At 35.6% G+C, this 22,536-nt stretch overlaps 1 protein-coding gene and 1 non-coding gene across 11 annotated transcripts in view; both read right to left on the bottom strand.

The window, feature by feature from the left end:
- Positions 1–22,536, bottom strand: part of TBCK (TBC1 domain containing kinase) — a 223,944-nt gene that overhangs the window by 23,862 nt on the left and 177,546 nt on the right. For 9 of the 10 annotated variants that reach the window (XM_040476786.1, XM_040476777.1, XM_040476795.1 and 6 more), the window contains one exon: positions 16,618–16,793. In XM_040476786.1, the coding sequence (XP_040332720.1) occupies positions 16,618–16,793 (176 nt within the window). Of the gene's footprint in view, positions 1–16,617; positions 16,794–22,536 lie in introns of those variants that run through there. The other variant, XR_005790785.1, reaches the window with a different exon arrangement.
- On the bottom strand, positions 20,298–20,429 carry LOC121040420 (small nucleolar RNA SNORA71). The gene has a single exon (XR_005795281.1). It is a non-coding gene; the product is annotated as a small nucleolar RNA SNORA71 (small nucleolar RNA).

The following is a 22,536-nucleotide window of genomic DNA, read 5'->3' as shown; positions in this document are numbered from 1 at the left end:
ATCGTGACCTGAGCTGAAGTCGGACGCTCAACCGACTGAGCCACCCAGGCGCCCCTGTAATATCATATGATCTTAAAGAAAAAGATATATGCCTCTAACTAAGGCATAGTATGTTTCAAGAAGTGGTAGATGATGAAGTCAGAGAGGCAAATTAAATAATTATGAACTTAGTCCTGTGACCATTCTCAAAGTATTTAAATTTCTGTTAGAAATGTGAGATTCCTTTTTATGTTATTATTTGTTACCTGTCAATACTGCCTGCCCCTGTCACTAAATGCCATGAGTTTAACATATTGTGCTTCTTGGACTCTCTAGATTTGTTCTAAAAATTTTATAGGGGCGCCTAGGTGGCTCAGTTGATTACGCATCTGACTTTGGCTCAGGTAATGCTCTTGCGGTTCATGGTTTCCAGCCCCTTATTGGGTTCTCTGCTGTCAGCATATAGCCAGCTTTGGATCCTCTGTCTCCCTCTCTCTGTCCCCCCCCAAATAAATAAACATTAAGAAAATTAAAAAAATTACAAATAAAGGCACATATATCTTTAAAAAAAGATAAAAAAGAAAATATATGTTCCCAAAAGTAATTTAAAAGTACAATTAAAAAGATGATTCCTGGGGTGTCTGGTTGGCTCAGTCAATAGAGCATGCAATGCTTGACCTTGGGTCATGAGTTTGAGCCCCACCTTAGGAGCAGAGATTACTTAAAAATAAAATGTTCTGAAAAGAAATATGATTCTTCCTATAGAGTCTATAGAGGAAGACACTCCCAAATAACTCTCCAAATAAACATAAAATAACTGTCAAAACTGCTCTGAAAGAGACATATATGATACTCTGATAGAATATATCAACTTGGGGAAGATAGGGAAGGTTTTCATGGAGAAAGCAAATGACACTGAGTTAGAATTGAAGAATTAACAAAGGTTAATTAGCCAAGGGGATGGAATGGAGGTGGGACAGGGTGATGGAAGGGACACATGTTTCATGCAGAAATGTTAGGCTGATAGAGGGTAGGCACATGGCCAGTAAGGAGAAAGAAAGGAAGGCCAGTGCCAGCAGAATTTAGAGATCAACGCGTAGCACGAGGTAAGGTGAGCTTGGAAGCGGATGCAGAGGCCAGGCTGAGCAGGCCCTTGTAGGTCACATTGATAATGTTAGTCTTTATCCTAGAGCATTGAAAATCAGTATTTTAAACAGAGAAGTAACAAATCACATTTGTACTTTGGCAACGAAGTGGAGAAAGGCTAGAAGACTGAATGTGAAGACTGGTTTATATAAGAAGTCCAGGCAATGTCTTGCCTCCCTTAACAATCACTGAAGATGACCATGGAGGGATGTTTATGTGCTCACAGAGGCATTTCCCCTACACTTCCACTTTAGAGATGTCTTAAAAAATGGAATAGTCACAGAATTTTAAAAGGTTATGCTACAAGCAACTAATATTCCACCCCACCCCCAACTCAACTAGTGATCACTGTAGAAGGGGAAAATTGTAATTATTTACTGACATGATAGTGTCTCAATTGCTCCAGTTTGTAGGTTCACCTTTAGACTCCACTTCTTCCTTTCTCTCTCATTCAACGTTGAGAGGAGAAATTGAGGCTCCTACTCTCAAGAGTGATGGTAAAGACTGATCATGTGTCTTACATTCAAAATTTTTTAGTCAGTTGCTGCTTCATCGTTTTTTTCTTGAAAGAAAACATTTGGCATTAATAATGAGGGAAACAATTATAAAAAAGTTTTGAAAAATAAAAAGAGAGGGAAAGTAAACATTAGTACCCCATGTACACTGTTTAGTTCGAGTCTTGTAGGATGGACAAAGAATGTATAATCATGGGCGGATCACCCTGGATTTCATCGGCACTAGGTTCTCAAACATTTATAATTACTCAATATTCTCAGCTGCAGTTTTTATGAACAGCTATGGCTTTGTTCTCAGCATATAATTACTCTGATAATACTTTTATCTTCACTTAGGACATACCTTAGCATGGAATTTTCTGATGCCACAAACCAAGAACCTAACAACTCAAATATTCTCAGCAAACGATTCTACATCTGCCATTCTGAGTCAGTTGCCAGAGAGAGTTTCTGTGTTTATCAAACAGCCCTTATCAACTGTGAACATTTTTTTTTTTCTTTCTGGTGTTTATAAAGTAGCAAAACCAATATAAGCTGATCCTAGTCAAGCACTGTAGTAGACATATTTGGGGGGCTTGCTCGCCTCCCACTTTCTTGTTTGAAAGAGCCCCAACTACTGCTCCTAAGAAAGGGTGAGCCTAGGTCGCTGGGTTGTATCAGATGATCCTTCCATAATCATGACTGACAGTACAGAAGGGAAGGGGAGGGTGAAGGTAGATATCTGATGCAGGCTGAGCCAATCAGATCCTCTCCCTTGAAAGTCAGAAATAAAAGATAAAAGACAATGCTTAGACTGTGTTAAGCTTTACAATGTAAGTTACATTTGAGGGTCTGCTATAAAAATCTGTCAGTCACATATTAGAAAATTAGTGATTTGAAAAATAAAGTTTATTTTACAGGATAAATTCTATAAATATTTGGCTTGAAAAAGTACTCATCTGTACTCAAATAGCCAATATCTAAAATCTGTATCTAAAATCATACAGAAACACCTAGATGATTTTGTGAATTTAGTATCACCACCAATTTATTCCATGCTTTTGAAGATTTCAGTCCAGGGGTACCTGGGTGGTTCAGTCGGTTGAGTATCTGACTTCGGCTCAGGTCATGATCTCAGGGTTCGTGGGTTCAAGCCCTGCACTGGACTCTGTGCCAGCTCAGAGCCTGGAACCTGCTTCAGAATCTGTGTCTCCCTCTCTCTCTGCCCCTCCCCTGCTCACACTCTCTCTGTCTCTCTCTCAAAAATAAACATTAAAAAAAAAAAAAAAGATTTCAGCCCAAATTGCCTTTTAGTCACTAGAAGTCATAAACTTGTTATTATCCTAGTGTTTTCTGTTTGTGCTTTATAGTTTGATTTTTAAAAACATCCATATTAAATGTCAAAATGCTTTAAAATATGATGGCAGCAGAGACTTTCTGGAAAGAAGAAAATTATAGTCCAAAATGCAAAGCTATTCCAAATCTTTTCCAGGCTATCTCAACATTTTGAAAGATAAGGCACAACAGAAATAAAACTTTAAACCACACTTCCCCTATTCTTAGTTTAGTTCAATCAAAAAGTCCTGGAAAACATTTAAAAGCACTCATCCAAGAACACTCTTGTCATAAAACTTCTAGTGCAAATAAGAATAGGTAAGCGTGAGTGCTCTTAGGGTGGTCCACGCTCTAAATATCTATCCTTAACTACATGGTAAATAGCAGAGAAGAGTAAGGTTGGCCTAGTTACGTATTAAGACATTTACTGTGAACATTACCTTTGTTTACGTAAGTTGAACAATGAAGTCCATTTTGATTTAAGGATATAGCTTCCTTGGTAATTAAGATTCTCTGTCTCCATTACAAATTCTCATGTGAAACAGACATCATATGATGAAGCAGAACTCCTTTATGTAATTTCCAAACATGTGAGAGTCTGCCAGGTTATATTGTAAAGGTAGATAGTTGACTTCTCTTACTTTCCAAGTCCTCCATAATCATAATAAAACATTAGGTTTATCTGAAAACTGAGCAAAGAGCAGATTTCTGTATATTTTGTGTTAGCTAGACAGAACAAGTAAAGAGTGAGATAGAGACAGTTTCTGACATATAGTAACCCTAGTTCTCAAAGTTGACTCCTATTTGTCCTGGGCAAGATATGGCAAGGAGAACAAAATGATAGAGAATACACGTCTGAGATACATACTTTCTCCATGCTCTAAGAACTTCAGTCATATTTCATTGTATTGCAGAGGGAGAGAAGTGTGTATGTGTCCTTAATACTAAAGCAGTATTAGACACGAGCATGCAACAATACATATTTTGGGATTATGACTGTCACCTCATTGCTTTCCTCATATTCTAGACAAAAATCTAGATTCTCTGCATTTGTCTTTTGTACTTAAAAAAGCCATTGCTTGTTAGCAAAACACAGATGTGGGGTAATAATACTCGTACTTGAAGACATTCTACACTGAGTACATTGTCCAACAGCTACATACTATGCTACTGTAGAAACTAAGAACTTAAAAAGTGTCAGCTTCAAAGTACCCACTTTAGAATCTAGCAAGGTAATAGAAGCCAAAGTGCTTATGTGGTGATTAGCTCCAATCATATATACATCTTTATAGTGTTAACAATGTCCATCACAAATTTTCAGATTGGTTTTGGCAACAGTGGCAATGGCACTCATAAACAGTAACTTTTTAACCTATCAGTGTTCATAAAACATTTTTACTGCTAGGATTTTTGACGACATACTTGAAGGAATTAAAAGATAAGAGACACGATTAAAGACATCAGCGGTAATTACAATAAAACCTCTGCTATGGAACAATAGAAGCTATAAAAACAGTTATTATAGCAGTCACCTAGTCAGCTATTTAAATCGAGTTGTTTGCTACACTGATTGCACTCTGTGATATATTCTAAGTAAGCATCATTTTTCTTTGGCAACTGGTGACCTTACCCTGTCTTGTAATAAGCTGTTCCTCTCCCCAAAAACATCATTCAGCCCAACATTCCATCTGGCAGACATTACCAAAAAGCATTCAAATGTGTGCTTAAAACAAAAATAAATTTTCACATTAAACAAAATCTGGTAGTTCAATTTACAAACAGATCAGAACAAATACTTTAAAATGTCTGTGACAAAAGAGCTGGATTATTAGAACAGTATTAATAGATAAGGACGACATGCATTATCTTCTAGGTTTCTAAGATATGGAGACCTTCCTGTATTTATAAGTCAGTCTACATAATAGTATTGCAAGTAGATGCACATACTTTAATCAAGCAGTTTGAAAAACTAACACTTCTAAGAATAATGTAGGTACATTAGATAGGTAAATGCTCATAGTCTAGAAAGATTGTTCACTTCACAAAAGCATTTAAAAATTACTTTAAAATATCTAACAGCTCAAAATTTAACACAGAAACAATATCATATTTTTCTAAACCCTAAAAGGGCACAGAATTTTTGTTGGGTACCACAGCTAGTGACTTCATACCTCTATATACAAAGAACACTAGCATTTCACCAGACCACTTATGAAGGTATGCACACCTTTATGTTGGCCTGTTCGGTTGCTTTGTTAACTAATCATAATCAGTGTTACAGAGTCCAAAGTAAAGGCTACACCTTTAGTATTATCAATCGCCAAAAGAGAACATGGAATTAAGCCCACACTTTCCTTACATATAATGTAACTAAATAGTATTAATCAATACAAAATTGTATCTTTAGAGATTGCCATTTCTCCTTGCTAAATCTATTGCTTTCTTGGAATGGCATCAGCATCCACCAAATCAGTTTAAACCTCATCAGTGGCAACATCTAACATTCTATATAGCACTAATTAATAAATCCCATCCTCCTATCTCTATTCCCATGATCACTTGCGTATTTCAGACACTTATTCCCTTGAGCACAGACCATGACAGTAGTTTTTGTTTTCTTCAACTTTTCTCTTTTCTCTTGGAAACTGATTCTATTTACAATGTTGTTAGAGTAAAATTTCTCCTGTTGAGAAACCTTTCATGGATACCTATAGAACAAAGCCCAAATTTTTCAGTTCAGCTTTCATGAATAAGACCTAACGACTTCAATTCCAACAAAACCAAATCATATATTGTTTCCAGTATGTCCTGACTAGCTTCTGTACTTTTCTCTGCCTAAATACATTTTCTCAATATTTTTGAGTGTCCAAATATTATTCATCCTTCAAGCATTTCCTCCATGAAAGCTTCCCTTCCCATAGTATCTGTACATCTCTCACAACAGCAATTTGATCTTGTATAAAACATACTAATGTACTTGACTTCCACCAATACTTTATTTACTTATTTATAGGCTTAAGCAATAGACATTTATTTTCTCATAGTTCCTGAAACCAGAAGTTCAAGATCAAGGTTGGCAGGGTAGGTTCCTTCCTAGGTTTGCAAGGGGCACTCTGCTCCAGGCCTCTCCCTTAAGCTTCCGGTCATTTGCTGGAAGTCTTTGGTGCTCCTTGGTTTGTATGTGCATCACCCAGATCTCTACCCTCATCTTCACATGACCTTCTCTATATGTGTGTGTCTGTGTCCAAATTCCACCCCCCTTCTTTTAAATTTATTTTTTAAAATTCACATTAGTTAACATACAATGTAGTACTGGTTTCAGGAGCACACCAATACTTAAAACAATTTACAGGATCTGTATTTATTTCGTCTATGGAATTCTTACAATGCTTTAATATAATGCTTAGAATACATCGTATATATTTGCTGAGTAAATGAATTTCAGAATTGTGTCAAACCTATAATAACTTGTATCAGCATCAAATGTGTTAAATACCTCCTGGCCTTCTTAGCTAGTGGCACCACCACCTATCAATACTTGCAAGTGCCATGATGCAGAATTCTCTTTGTTAACACACAGTAAGAGAGAAGGGAAAAAAAAATAACAACAAAAGGCATTTCTCTGGATTTTCCCCAGCATAGGTATTGACCCAAACGGTTCACAAAAATTGATTTATTTTACGGATAATCTAGAGATCTCACCCTTTGTGATTGCAAATATGGAGAGATGTTTATGCACATCAAATCTCTGGGTGATTCCATCCTTCTGGTCTTGCCTGCACCATTACCTCCACTCTCACCCTTCTTCCACACTGCTTTAATCTCTCCAAAATACAATTGTGAGCATGCCACTTATTGGATTAAAATCTTTAATACTTTCTCACAGTCTCTGGTATAAAACCCAAATTTCTTGGCATCATATGCAACATTCTCCATGAAACTGCCTTTGCTACTCTAGTATCATTTCCTACCCTCATGTATTCCAGCCATGCATATCCAGAGTACTTGTAATTTCCTGAATGTGTCTTTCTCACTGTCTCTGTGCACTCATACACTATGTTGTTTTTTCAGTCTAAAATGTCCTTTATCTCTTCATTGCTGGGGTAACTTCTACTTGTCTTTCAAAACCCATCTCAGGTATCACTTGGCTTGGGTGGCCATTCTTAACATTCCTAGCTTCTGGGTATGCCTTGAACATAGAGCATTTAACACTGCATTGTAACTATTTATTTATTTTTATTAAAATGTTTATTTAGTTTTTTGGGGGGAGGGGCAGAGAGAGAGAGAGAGAGAGAGAGCAAGCGAGCAAGAATCCTGTCCACACTGTCCACACTGTCAAGTGGGGACATTCCAGCAGTGGTTACCATACAGTCTCATATTACACAAGGTCCATTCAGAAATGGGAATAGAACTAGCTATAAATTTTAATTCAGGTAGCTTGAACCTAGACCCAAATGGGATGAAAAAAATCCTACTAAACCTCCTCAGTATCTATTCTGCTCTGAACACAAGTATCTCTAAATTACTTTGAACTCAAGCATATGAGAATAACATTCCTTCAAAGTATTTTTGTTTACAAATAATATCAGTTGGAACCACATTTACAAGACTAAGACCACTCAATATGAACTCTAGAAAATTTGAAACTCTATTTAGAACCACTAAAAAAAAAAAACAACAGTTTGGCTTGTATATCATCTTTGAAACTATTAACATTACTTGTGAAATTTATGTCACCATATGAGAAACACTTTCTGCTGCCTCTTTAAAATATGCAATTATTATTTGCTCTGAAATCCCTATAATTTGTATTAGAACAAATATCACTGACTTAAGCCTTTACCTATATTAACATTTCATTTTTATTTTATTTTATTTATTTATTTTGAGAGAGAGTGCGTGTGTGCAGGAGCAGAGAGTGAAGGAGAGAGAGAATCCCAAGCAGGCTCCATGCTGTCAGCGCAGAGCCTGACATAGGGCTTTATCCTGTCAACTATGAGATCGTGACCTGAGCCAAAGTCAAGAATCAGATGCTTAACTGACTGAGCCATCCAGGCGTCTCTTATGTTTCTTTCTTATAAAAACAAAAATTAAATATGATTTCAATAGAAACTTCGCTGTTTAGTCTGACTGACATGAACTGTTCAGCTCTTATATTAAGAATTTAGATTAGATTATCTCCAGGCTTCTTATTTGAAAGTTGGGATTGTGTCTTTATTGGCAAGTGGGTGAAGTCCATCTTCACGTTCTCCCTCTTTCCTTTTCTGTATTCCTCACCCCTACTGGTCCGTACTGAACTTAGGAGTAGTTCCCTCAAACTGCTGATACGCCTTTCCTTACCTACTATCCTAAAAATTGATAATAGATTAAAATATTACCTCTTGCAGGGTATTTGTATTTTAACGGGGAATATTTATATTCTAAGCTAAATGACTGAAGCTTTAGCAAAATTTCAGATGATGGGGTTCAGGGTACACTACCCCTAAATATGGCATCTTGGTATACTGAATATTTTAAACTGAAGAAAGGGCATGTGCAGAAAGGACTGGTGAGCTTTCCCCGAATCAAGACATAGAACCCTCAACTGAGAGGTGTCTTCCCTATACTCAGAGGATAGGGACATTCTTATCTCTAAGACAGAGGGACACTGACAGAAATCTGAACAAACAGGCCTTGCTAAGTTTCCCCTAGTGTAACTAAATTTAGCTCACACTCCGTTGTCCTTTCACATTTTACTGCCACTGTCTTCTCTTCATCAGGCCTGGCATAAAAACTCTCAGACTTAACCACTCCTTCAGATCTTCATTTCCTTATGAAGGCTCCCATGCCATGTAAAACTTATATTAAATAAATTTGTATGCTTTTCGCTTGTTAATTTGTCTTCTCTTACAGAATCCCAGCCAAGAACTTAGAAGGGTAGAGGAAAAAAAATATTTTTCATCCCTTACACACGTGGGAGGGTACTAGGGGGTGATAACACTATCCCTTAAATTCATTGGTAGACAGTACCTTATTTTGTTGAAAAATGACTGCCTCTCTCCCTTTCATAAACAATCATTCCAATTACTTTACAGAAGTAAAAAAGATGAGATAAAACTTAATTTTAGATTCTTAATCTCCTGAAAGAACAAATTAAGAAAACAAAATTTTCACCTATATGAAGATATAAGAACAGTATTGGCTAAATTTTCCCATTTAAATGATCTATAAAAGCAAAATAGAGGATAAAAATTATATATAGAGACTATAAACAATTGGAGAAATATTATAAACAATACTTCAAAAATAACTTATTTTCTTTGGGGGAAGGAAAAGGTGTTAGTTTCTCCCCCGCCCCCCCCCCCAATGTACAGGACTACATTTTGTTGGCAAGGGAGAAATAAAGTTATTTTAAAAAATACACTAGCATTAAATATTTATTAATTTCATAAACAGAGAGGTAAAGTCACATAAATATCAGAGTTTAATTGCAAATACTTACTTTGGTCAGAATTAAGAGCTACCCAACACAAGGTAAACAAAAGAAAACATGAAGTATTGGGACCTCATCAAGATAAAAAGCTTCTGCACAGCAAAGGAAACAACAAAACTAAAAGACAGTCTGCAGAATGGGAGAAAATATTTGCAAATGACATATCTGATAAAGGGTTACTATTCAAAATCTATAAAGAACTTATCAAACTCAACCCAAAAAACAAATAATCCAGTTAAGAAATCAGAAGACATTAATAGACACTTTTTCAAAGAAGACATCCAGATATCTCACAGACACATGAAAAGATGCTCAACATCACTCATCATCAGGGAAATAGAAATCAAAAGCACAATGAGATACCACCTCACATCCTCAGAATGGCTATAATTAATAATACAAGAAACAACAGGTGTTGGGGAAGAAGCAGAGAAAGGAGAACCCTCTTGCACTGTTGGTAGGAATGCAAAGTGGTGCAACCACTCTGGAGAACAGTATGTAGGTTCTTCAAAAAAGTGAAAGTAGAACTACATTATGATCTAGCAATTACACTGTTAGGTATTTACCTAAAGGATACAAAAATACACATTCAAAGGGGTATATGCATCCCAATGTTTATAGCAGCATTATCAAAGGCAGCCAAATTATGGAGAGAGCCCAAATGTCCATTGACGGATGAATGGATAAAAAAGATGTGGTGTAGATAGATAGACATTACTCAGCCATCAAAAGAACGAAATCTTGCCATTTGCAATGATGCAGATGTAGATAGAATGTATTATACTAAGTGAAATAAGTCAATCTGATAATGAAAAAAAGCGTATGATTTCACTAATATGTGGAATTTAGGAAACAAAACAGATGAACATGTGAAAAGGGCAGGGGGAAGAGGAGAGAGAGAAACATACCACAAGAGACTCTAAATGATAGACAACAAACTGAGGATCGATGGAGAGGACCTACCTCTCCTACCTACCTCTCTCTACCCACATGGGCTAGATGGGTAATGGGTACTAGGAAGGCACATGTTGTTATGAGCACTGGGTGTTGTATGTAAGTGATGAATCACTGAATTGTACTCCTGAAACCAATATTGCATTGTATGTTAACTAAGAAAATTCAAATAAAAAAAGAGATACTCTACAAAAATAATTCCTTTAAAAAGTATTACAAGGATTTCAATAGGCTTTCATTTGTTAAATTTTAAAACACCAGAATCTAATGATAGGTTTTGGGAAGATTTAATAGAAGAATATTTTTAATGGATTAAATCTTATAAATTGTCATTATAGTAGAAAAATATCTTTCTAACATGCATCCCTCAATGTATTCCAACTTTGCTATCCAATATTTAAAGTAGTTCAGTTTAGGGACGCCTGGGTGGCTCAGTTGGTTAAGCAGCCAACTTCGGCTAAGGTCATGATCTCACAGTCTGTGAGTTCGAGCCCCATGTCGGGCTCTGTGCTGACAGCTCAGAGCCTGGAGCCTGTTTCCGATTCTGTGTCTCTCTCTCTCTCTGACCCTCCCTCGTTCATGCTCTCTCTGTCTCAAAAATAAATAAACATTAAAAAAAAAAATAAAATAGTTCAGTTTTCTCAAGTGGGATTTATTCTGGGGATGCAAGGATGATTCAATATTCACAAATCAACACAAAGGATAAAAATCATCTCATCATCTCAACAGATGCAAAAAAAGCATCTGACAAAATTCAACACCCATTCATTGTTAAAAACTCTCAACAAGGTGAGCTTGGAGGGAACATATCTCCATATAACTAAGGCTATATCTGAAAGTCCCACAGTTAACATCATACTTAATGATGAAAAACTGAGTGCTTTTCCTGTAAGATCAGGAAGGAGACAAGGATGTCCACTCTCACCACTTTTATTAAACACAGTACTGGAAGTCTTGGTCATAGCAACTAGACAAGGGAAAAAAAAAGAGGCATCCATATTGGTAAAGAAGAAGTTAAACTGTCACAGTTTGCAGATGACATAATACTATACATAGAAAATCTTAAAGACTACCAAAAAAAAACTAATAGAAATAATAAATGAATTCAGTCAAGTTGCAGGACATAAAATCAACACTGAGAAATCAGTAGCATTTCTCGGGGTGCCTGGGTGGCTCAGTCTGTTAAGGATCTGACTTCATCTCAGGTCATGATCTCATGACTTGTGAATTCCAGCCCCATGTCAGGCTCTGTGCTGACATCTCAGAGCTTGGAGCCTGCTTCAGATTCTGTCTCTGTCTCTTTCTGCCGCTCCTCCGTTCATGCTCACACACTCTCTCTCTCTCGAATATAAATAAACTTAAAAAATTTTTAAAAATCAGTAGCATTTCTATATACTAGCAACAAAATAGGAGAAAGAGAAATTAAGAAAACAACTTCATTTACAATTGAACCAAAAAAAAATACTTAGGAATAAACTTAAAGAGGTGAAAGACCTATACTTTGAAAACCATAAAACACTGATGAAAGAAATTGAAGATGACACAAACACATGGAAAGATATTCCATGCTCATGGATTAGAAGGATTAATATTAAAATTTCCATGCTACCTAAAGCAATCTACAGATTCAATGCAATACCTATCAAAATACCAGCAGTGTATTTCACAAAACTTCTAGAAATAATACTAAAATTTGTATGGAACCACAGAAGAGTCTGACTAGCCAAAGAAATTCTGAGAAAGAAGAACAAAGCCAGAGGTATCACAATCCTAGGTTTTAAGATATACTACAAAGTTGTAGTAATCAAAACAGTGTGGTACTGGCACATAAAAGTATATATAGATAAATGGAACAAAACAGAAAGCCCAGAAATAAACCCACACTTATATAGTCAGTTTATATATGATAAAGAAGGTAAGAATATACAAGAGGCATACAGGCTTCCAGTTATGGGATGAATACATCACGGGAATAAAAGGCAGAGGATTAAAAAAAAGAATAAGAAATACCCAGAATAATGTTTGACCAAATATCTGGACACCATACCTGGACAAGTCGGCACTTAAAATTGACCATAAATATGATGCTTGATAACATATTGAATAGCTGACTGATTCATTAAAGTAAGAGTTCAACTGGCACGCCACCCTGCCCTCCCCCTCAAAAGTTCACTTTTCCTCGAATTTGTGTCCGTATCTATATAAAGACAACAACTGGCAGATTTGTTTATTAGGGATTAGGCCCCCCTATATAAGGCGCTGAAAGTAATAACTTAGTTTGTGTGTAAGATTTGAAGGAATGTGTATAGTATCTGAACACATAGTTTAGAATCAATACATGTCTCATTCAGTCATTAATTTATAGTCACTCATTTGTCTCAGTCTTGTTTATGCTTAACAGCCCTATGCAGAGACCAAACAGTCACTTGCATAAAATTTAGGAGCATGAGTTTAGCTCTTACTGCCAGTTAGATGGCCTTGGGCAAGTTGCTCAGCCCTTTCAGGCCTCAGTTTCTTCATCAGTAAAATAGACATATTAGCAGAATATACATCATAAGGCTAGCATCATGCTTGGCACACTGGGAGAGCTTAATTATAGCTGTACATTATTGTAGCTTGTAGATTTTCAGAAGTTGGTAATTACAGGTATCCAAGGAATTGCGGACATGTTACTAACTCTAAAACCACACTGCAGAGATTTCTGACCATCCTATACTTTCTCTTGGCTTCAGTGATTTTACCTCCTCTGACTTAATCTCTTGCATTGCTGGTATTGTTGCTGGTCCAAAATGGCCAAGCATGTTCATACACCAGGGTCAATGCCCCTGTTCTTCCTTCTGCCTAGAACATTCCTCCCCTTTACATCATTTAGCTCTGCTGAAATATTATCTTTTTTGAGAGGTTTTCCATGAGTACTTTACAAAACTCTGTCATTCTCTTTCTCTGCTTTATTTTTATATATAGCATTTACTACTGTTTAAGGTCATATGATAGATATACATCTATCTCTCCAATTAAAATGCAGTTTCCATGAGAGAAAGAAACTTGTCATTTTGTTCACCAACAAATCCTCAAACTCTAGTACACTAGCTACTGACTATCATATACCAAGACACCCAGTAAATATGTGTTGAAGGAACGAATGTTAGATTAGATGAATGCTTGTAGCTCTAAATTCTGATTCTACTGACTTCTTGTAAGTACTGTTTTGCTTCTGATTTTAAAGGTAGAAAGTCACTGGATCACTTACAGAATGTAAAAAGGCTTACATATTGCCAACTGTTTCTTTATAACTTTGAAGAGTAACGGTAGGAGTCTTGTGGCACTGTGTTTTCCACCCTGCTGTTTTCGTTATAAAAGTAGTTTCTGGGTACTTTCTAGGTGCCACACCTGGTGCTGGGGCTGCAAAGATTATAAGGACGTTAGCCCTATCCCTACCTTGCCTCTGTTATCCAGAGATTACTTTTTTGCTGATACACTTTTTGTTTGTACTACTCATTTAGCACTTCATACATAAATGTCCTTACTGTTCATTTATTTTCCACATAAAATATTTTCATGTTTTATATTCTTCATATTAAAAGCAACCTACTGAACAAGAACTATATTTTATGCCATCTTCTTAAAAAAATTATCCATAGTACAGTAGAGAGGAATATTTATTGGTTGCTATTAATGATGACATCTGAAGAAATAAAAAAACACACTCTAATATATTAATTTGAAGCACTAAATTTATGAATCTCTTCATTACTATGAAACACACTTTCTCCTTATCTTTAATTCTTTGAGGGCAGAATTTAAGATTAATAGAAAAAAATGTTATTTATTTCCTCATAATGTAATCAAATGGTGTACATCATTAGAGAATATAAGAGGTCTCCGTTTTTTAGCCCTGGAAAGCCGTAGGTAGGAAGTTTAGATACTTCATTGGAAAGGATTCTTAGAACCCACAGCTCTCCACTCTTCACTATATTCTTGATACTTAGACGAGACCCAATGACACCCAATGACTCTTGAAAAGAGTTTAGCATGTGGTTTCTCTCAAAGCACTGATTGATACAAAGGTGCCAATAATTGGTATTTAGAGGTGAGACAAAGTAGATATGTGATAAAATAAGAGGATACCAAAAAAACAAAAAACGAACAAAATAAAAACAACTTAGAAATGTTGTGAAGATAAATAACCCAGCTTTAAGAATACTTTGGTTTTAAAACAGGCTTTCAAAATGGGATTTAGAAAATTTCACAAGTTGGGTCCTTTGGGAGGGTCATAAAAGATGGGTGACTTTATTTTTCTTTCTTTATTCCCTTGGGACCACATCCCCACAAAATGGCACAAAGCAATACGGATTTTTTTCTGTTCAGCCTGCAATTGTAAAGACTAAAACAACAACCCAGGTCTGCCTAGTTGCAACTTTGAGCCACGTATTGCAAGATGACATAAAGGCATTCCTACTTTAGGCAACTCATCCATCCTCATCAGATAACAATGATCAGGCTAGCTGCTCTGCTTTCTGCTGTTCTATTTATATTTATCCTGAAGAAACTAAAGGAGAGTTGACTATAAGGTTTGAAAAACCTTGGTTTGAATGTCACTTTCATATGGTGTGTACTTTAAAATTTCCAATAGTTATTTAAATTATTTGAAAGGAAGTATCAGAAGAATTGTCTTAATAAGTAGTCTTAAATACAAGCTATTTTAATTATTTTAGTAGTCTTTAAAATAGGGCACAATAATGCTATGTTTAAAAAAATTTTTTTAATGTTTATTTATCTTTGAGAGAGAGAGCACAAGCAGGGTAGGGGCAGAGACAGAGGGAGACATAGAATCTGAAGCAGGCTCCAGGCTCTAAACTGTCAGCACAGAGCCCGATGCAGGGCTCGAACCCACGAACCATGAGATCATCACCTTAGTCGAAGTCAGACACTTAACTGACTGAGCCACCCAGGCACCCCTAATACTATGCTTTTTGATGGTTTTATGAGAGACTATTACTACAGGCATAACCAAAAGAAACAAAGTAAAAAGTTAAAAAATTGAATGTATTTTAAACCCTTGACCTAACAGATAAGAACTTTTAGAGCAGGAGTCCTTGACCAGTCAACTGGAATTAAATGCTTCTTTTGGAAATCCACTCACCTACTTTGTGAAGGAACTTCCAGTGTCCTTGAAGACCTAACAACCAGGGACATAAACACTTATACTCTCTCTAAACTTAGTGGTCTTTTGCAATTTATGGAAAATAAAAAGTAGTTAACTTTTCACAAAAAGATGGGGATGTATCATTTGAAATAGCAGGCTCCCAAACTGTATTCTTAGTAATCTAAGATTCTATGGATTGATTCAAGAGTTCTGCAAATGAACAGTTTAAATTTAATTTTAAAATTTCATTTCAAAAATTGTGATTGAAAATATGCAGATGAAAATAGATATGCCAATTTTAGCATATGAGAAGCCACCAATCTGTTAACCTTCATTTTCATATAACTCTCATTTATACTTAGTAAATGGTGTAAATATTAACAAATGAAGAAAATCATTTAAAATTTCTTCATTTTATATACTGAATTTCTAAGAAAGAATTTATTTTAAAAGGGAGTTACCCTGTTAAAAAAGAAGTCTGAAAACCATTTACCTAGATTCTCGAGTACAGAGAAATAAGGGATGCTTCATGAGAATCTGACAGATGAAGACATAAGGAGAAAGATTAAACTGTTACTATTTTGTAACTGTTCATACTTTAATGCCAAGCAAAATCCCAAGAAGTTATGGTACATTTAATAGCAAAATGTCAGTAAAAAAATACTTTAATATGTTCACTAAGACAATATTTTGAAAATTATAATAAATATAAGTTCAATGTTGACATCTGGTAATCTCTCTTTCTAGGCTATGAATACGCCAGCTAAATACACTTCACCTTTGCCAAAATTTTATCTATAGCAAGAAGGATTCAAATGCCCCCATGAACAGCAATATACACTAGAGAAACACAAAAACAAAGAAAAAAATCCCTGTATTCTGGTGTTGTTTGGAAACTGTTTTAAGGTCATGCAATGTTATAAAATACTATGCAAATCTATTCTGGCATCTAGTTTTGAGAGTTATTTAGCTATTTCAATTCAGAGGAATCCTAGATATGTTCATTGTGTTTACCACATACCCTTTAAATGGAAAGAAAACCTTATGAATGAGGCAGTACCACCCTTTAAAACCACAAGTGTGAAGGATACTCTTCACTGTTCCGGATGTCAACTACCAGGAGCTTTGGTTTACTGGACTTTGTCTTCTTCATGGGTGTTTTGAAGTGGCCTGTCACTGTGAGTTCACACAGGTCAATCAGGTCCTCTGCTGAAATCCTGGGTGATACTTCTGACTTGAGGTCATTTAATGGGATGGATTCTCTTGACTGAAAAAAACATACAAGCAACACAAATATTGAGAGTATTATAGACAAACTATAGCCAATACAGAATATCTTTAGGCTCTTGATATCAATCACTATAGCACATAGTACAGGAAACTGTATCTCACATTAGTGATCTACTGTGCAACTGTATTCCTTACTATTGAGGTTTACTTACTCATACAGAGAGTAAGCCATTATTCTTTTGCTTCACTACAAGCTCCTGGCTCAAATGTGATAGAGATGAGGCAGATTTTTCCTTATGAGAGCACTGTGTATCTTTGAAGATAGCTCCTTTAAGCACATTTCACTTTTTTCAAGCATAATTACTATTGTTGTGAATCACATTAATTAAAACTCTGGTGATATAAGAAATTGCATTGTAACTCAGTATAGATACTAATTAAAGAACCTGGTTCTAATATACATAATAGACTTTTGTAACATAATTTATGTTATATATGGATACTTGAGTAAAATTAGATTCTCAGAGAAGAATGCAGAGCAACATAATGCTTTCTTAGATAGTGAACAAAATTGACAATGCATCTTAATTGTGAAGGAGGTAAAATCAGATTCCAGACAATCAAACTAGTTTTTTGGCCTATGTGACTACTACCTGCTGTAAGACTGATTCAGACCATGGGCTATTTACAATTGTTTTCCAGGTTATTTCATAGGGAGAGGGATTTTCTCCCTACAACAGGCAATGCAATACAACTTGACTCAATTTAACATAATTTATGGAGCACTAGTAGTCACTCCAGAAAACTTATTTAACATAACTTAGGAATTTAAGAACTTTCAAAATTCACTTGGTTGAAACGTAGGGATCGAAAAGAACAGATTTATTTATATGCTTAATAAGTTTTCAAAGCTGAGTCTATTTCTCATTTACTCATTTTCTCTCTTTTTGCAATTCTGTGGGATACCACACTTAGAATTTCCAATTTAGAATTTCTAGGCAGGAGAGAATAAAGCATATGGATCACTTATCAGACAAACTTTTTAAAAAAACTTTTTTAAAATTTTTTATTTAAATTCCATTTAATTCACATACAGTGTAATATTAGTTTCAGGTGTACAATACAGTGATTCAGCACTTCCATATATCACCCCGTGCTCATCACGAGTGCACTCCTTAATCCTCATCACCTATTTCACCCATCCCCACCACTTACCTCCCCTCTGGTAACCATCAGAAAATAAGAGACACTTATTTTCAGTTGTAATTTCAATGTTAGCTCTTATCCCCTGGGTTTCCCTTACTATGCTGTAAATTCTTTAGTGGTAAAGCACATTTTCTCCCACTTCATTAGCTTTTAAATAGAAATGGAAATTGCTAAGCTTTGTGGGTTTATGGCTCTTAATAAAAAAGAGACATTAGAAATTTTAATTTTTTAATATTATGAGTTAAATCTACTTAAACATTCTGAAATTAAAAGTCTTTCAGAAAGATAAAAGAGCTTTAAAATCAGCAAGCCATACAATCAATGCTTCCATATCCTTTTTTGTTAGAGTGCAATCTCAATAGGTATTTTTCACAGCCTTCACATGAAGTCGTACATTATGAAGATAAAGAACTTTTGATTACCCTAGTTCTGCTTTTAGTCATTTAGTGATGAATGCAGCATTTCAAACTGACGTTTTGTCTGAATAAAAGATGTGCCCTGGCTGATGAAGAAGAGAATTTGACAGGGAATTTGACCAACATATTCTCCATGAAGAACTGATTGAAGAAAGATTTGACCTTGGCATTGGTTCCAATCAAATGTATCGTATATAAGGAGTTTCTCAAAGAGCAATTGCTACGTAAAATGGTTAAAACAGAAGACAGGAATCACTGACAAATTCAGAACTTTCTGAAATTGTGTGAGTGTAAATCAGTGAAGAACTTTAATATGATTCATGCAAGTTCCTCTGCAAATTAATTTTAGGAGATTAGTAAATTAGGGCAAATTAAACTACTTTGCTTTAAAAAGAAAATACTTATAATATTCAAATACAGAATCTAGTTTTTCTTTTATTAAGATAATTTTATATGCAATTTTACTATTCGTTGTACAATTTCCACCTAGAGGTATAAAAATAAAACTTCCTTTGTACAATTTTTCTTTCTCATTTAGTATCATTGATCTTGGCATTTTCCTGTGTGACTGGGTTTCAAATTCATGGTACTTTGTTTATGGATATTGAATAAGAACTTAAGATAACTGTAGAACAACTCTGGAAATATCTATTAGTTTATCATTTCTGCCTGAGAATTTTATATATATATATATAATATATATATTTATATATATATTATATATATATTTATATATATATACTTTATACACACACACACACACACACACACACAAACAATGTATATTAAGGTTAGACATCCAAATATCACAAGCCAATTTGTCTGAGAACTACTTCTTTAAAAAAATTCATATTTTGTAGTCAACCTAGGGTCAGAATTTTTTTTTCAAGTCTGTAAAGTTTATTGAATGTTTAGGTGGAGAGGAAAAGCAATGAGCAGCTGCAATTCAAGAGAAAAATTCTTGGTCATTCAAGTCATTCTAGGTATAGCAGAGGGACATGGAACAGGCCTTCCCTGTTTATGGCCTCTCTGGTTATTGTTGTCAAGACTCAGAGCCAGCTGAAGTGGACCCTGGCCCCAGCCCCAGGTCTTTCCCTCTGATCTCCTGTGTGAAGAGTTGATCCATGATACTCTGAGTGGACAGCGGGAGGCACTCGGGGGATGCTTCATGTGTGGACTCCTTCTCTAATCTCTGCCCCTCTGGTGTCCACAAACACCACCAAAAGAATCTTGGAGAGAAGTATTAGCAAATCCAAGGGCTAATGACTCATGTCTTTGGGACTTACTTCAATAGTTTCTGGAACTAAGGCTGACCTCAGGGCCCCATGGCCTAGTGCTTGGCTGATAAGATGACACTTCTTGTGGAGCCTCAGCACAAGCAGACCTGCCTGAGACCTCCTGATCCAGGTTCTCCCTGAGGTCGCCTCTCACATACATGGAACAGCAGTCAAGAGACACTCCTCTAGAGGACAAGAAGCACTTGGCACTGCTTACATGTCCAAGAAACTGCTATGCTCATCAACAGGAAAACATTGGAAAAATCTAGGTCTTAGGAGTCGAATGCACTGAAAGCCTGCCTCCCTCCATCTACCTTATGTTTGGTCACCTAAGGCTGTCCTGTTTTAGAACCTCTGAACATAAAGAAAACCTTGCAACTTTTCCTTTGCAATGACCCGGACATAGGCAGCCTGTAATCACCTCAAATGCAGGGGCAGAATAGGATACAGGGCTGCCAAAATTAGAGACCAGTGTCAGAAGACCACAGCTGTGGCTCCACACCAACTCAGTCATTCACTGAGGCAGGACCCACTCTCGTTCTCCCTTTTTAGAGATGCACGGAAACCACACTGAGTCAGGCACAGAAAGCGTGTGGTAAGATAGCAGGTGCCAGGAGGCACCTGAAAGGTAGTGGGGAGAAGTGTGAGAAAGCTCCAGAGTTTGGAAGGGACAGGAGTGGACCCTCCAAACATGGGGAAGTGCTTTCAGCAACTCCTCTCCCTGAACTATATCAATGAGCAGGACACAGACCATGATCACTTTTGAATGCAGGTGGACTCCATTTATTTAGCAGTGTTACTGAAAAAAAAAATCATCTTTGAATAGAATGGTCTGAAATGACTAGCTGGACATATTAGTGATAATCCTAACCAAGCAAGGAAAAACCTAAACCTGGTTACAAGACAGACATTTTGCTGTGTACATTAAACTACTGGGCAAATGACTCTGTGATGATACCTGAGAGTCTGAAATGGTAGACTTTTAATGAGAGTATGTCTGTATATCTTTATGTTGAGTATGTAACCAGGAACCATAAAAGTGTAGCTGTATACACTTATGTTTTATATGTAAGGGCTCTTAATTATAAAGGCATTTTAATTCTGAGAATACAGGGCTGGTATCTAGAACACTTTTCCCATATTTCCTGTCATGGATCCTGGCACTAACTTTAACCTGGTTATCAAGAGAGAAATCTGGAAATAATCATAGACACTTTGTTTTTCCTTATTCCTCATTCCCATCTAACATATCCCCAAGTTCCACCAAAAAGCCTCTTGAATATGTTCCCTGATTCACTGCCCTATCTCAAGGCTTCATCATCTCTTACATGGACTTGGATGTTGTTTGCCTCTTTTTCTCTCTCTCCCCTTTTCTCTGCTTCCCTGTTCACCTACAATCATTCCTTTTAATCCATCTTCCAAATATGATTTGAGTTAAAAATAAAAATCTGATCATATAACTTTTATAATTAAAAACACCTCAATGACTTCTAACCATTGATAGAATGAAGTCAGAATTCCTCAGCATATCATAGAAAGCCCTTTATGAATTAATCCCTGTCTGTGGAGGAGACCACAGACTTTGGAGTCAGACTATCTGGATTCAAATCTTGGTCATCTTACTTATCAGTATATGACTTTGGGTGTGATATATAACCTCTCTTTCCAGTTGTTTCATCTATAAAGTGGGGAAAAATGTGCCCAACACATTTTTTCCTCAAACAATTCTGTCTCATTCTCAAAGGGAATCCATATGATAACTGTTCCAAGGCAAAGGAAACACTGAAGTGCCCGAGGGCATTTTATGAAGCTACCTTAAACTAATACTTAAATCTGACAAAGATAGCACTAAATGTACACACACACACACATACAATACTTCTTATGAATAAAGATTTTTTTAAAATCTCAAAACTATAAAACTGAATGCAGTTACCAACTTGAAAGAATGACATACTATACAACCAAGTAGGGGCATATTCCAGTAAGAATGGTTCAACCTTAGGACAATTTTTAAAATAATCCATCACCTTTAATTAGTCAAAGGACATAAAGTATGTAACATCACTATAATTGACATAAAGCCATATGTGATAAAACTCAGCATTTATTCTCAATTTTTGAAAAAAAGAAACTCATGGTAAATATGTATCAGAAAGAATGTTAATTAGGTGATGAAAGATGTTATTCATTGCAAATATTTGACATTCTACTTAATGATGAACCACAGAGGCAGACTTATTAAAATATAGCTATCAGGCTTATTATATATTATTTTTATAGAAGTTGCTATTGAGACACTAAGAAAAATAAATAAGGGGTACAAATATTGGAAAAGAAGAAATAAATTATTTTTATTTTTAGGTGATACAATAGTCTTCTTAGAAATTCAGAATAATTAAAGGAAACTCTAATAAAATTGGTAAGAGTTTGGTGAGGGTTTAGTTACAATATACATACCATGAAATCATTATATGGCAGGAGAAGTGAGTCAGAAAACATAATGAGCAAAAGTTTTCATTCACAATATCAAAATATTTTTCCAAAATAAAACATTTAGAAATAAGTAGATTACATTTAAAGAAAATAAAAGTTTTGTGGTGGGCATTTGAAAAAACTGGCAGATATAAGATGCTATCTGGAAAGAAACAGTCAATATTATAAGAAATTTATTTTTCTTCAGAGCAATGTATTAATATATGACAATTTTATCAAACTCCTAAATAGGATCTTTTTTTTCCCGATTTTGAAATGTAAATTGTAAAATTTATTTGACAGACCAAATAGGTGAGAATGTCAAGAAAATGTTCAAAAATAATAAAATACATTGTTATGTATTAAAACTGTACAAAATTAATAGTATGGTGTTGCACCAGAATAG

This window comes from Herpailurus yagouaroundi, unplaced genomic scaffold (genome assembly GCF_014898765.1).
Source record: "Herpailurus yagouaroundi ecotype Mexico unplaced genomic scaffold, PumYag 28, whole genome shotgun sequence".
Taxonomy (NCBI): Eukaryota; Metazoa; Chordata; class Mammalia; order Carnivora; family Felidae; genus Herpailurus; species Herpailurus yagouaroundi.
Note: the sequence above shows the minus strand (reverse complement) of the source record. Positions and strands in the feature narration are given on the sequence as shown.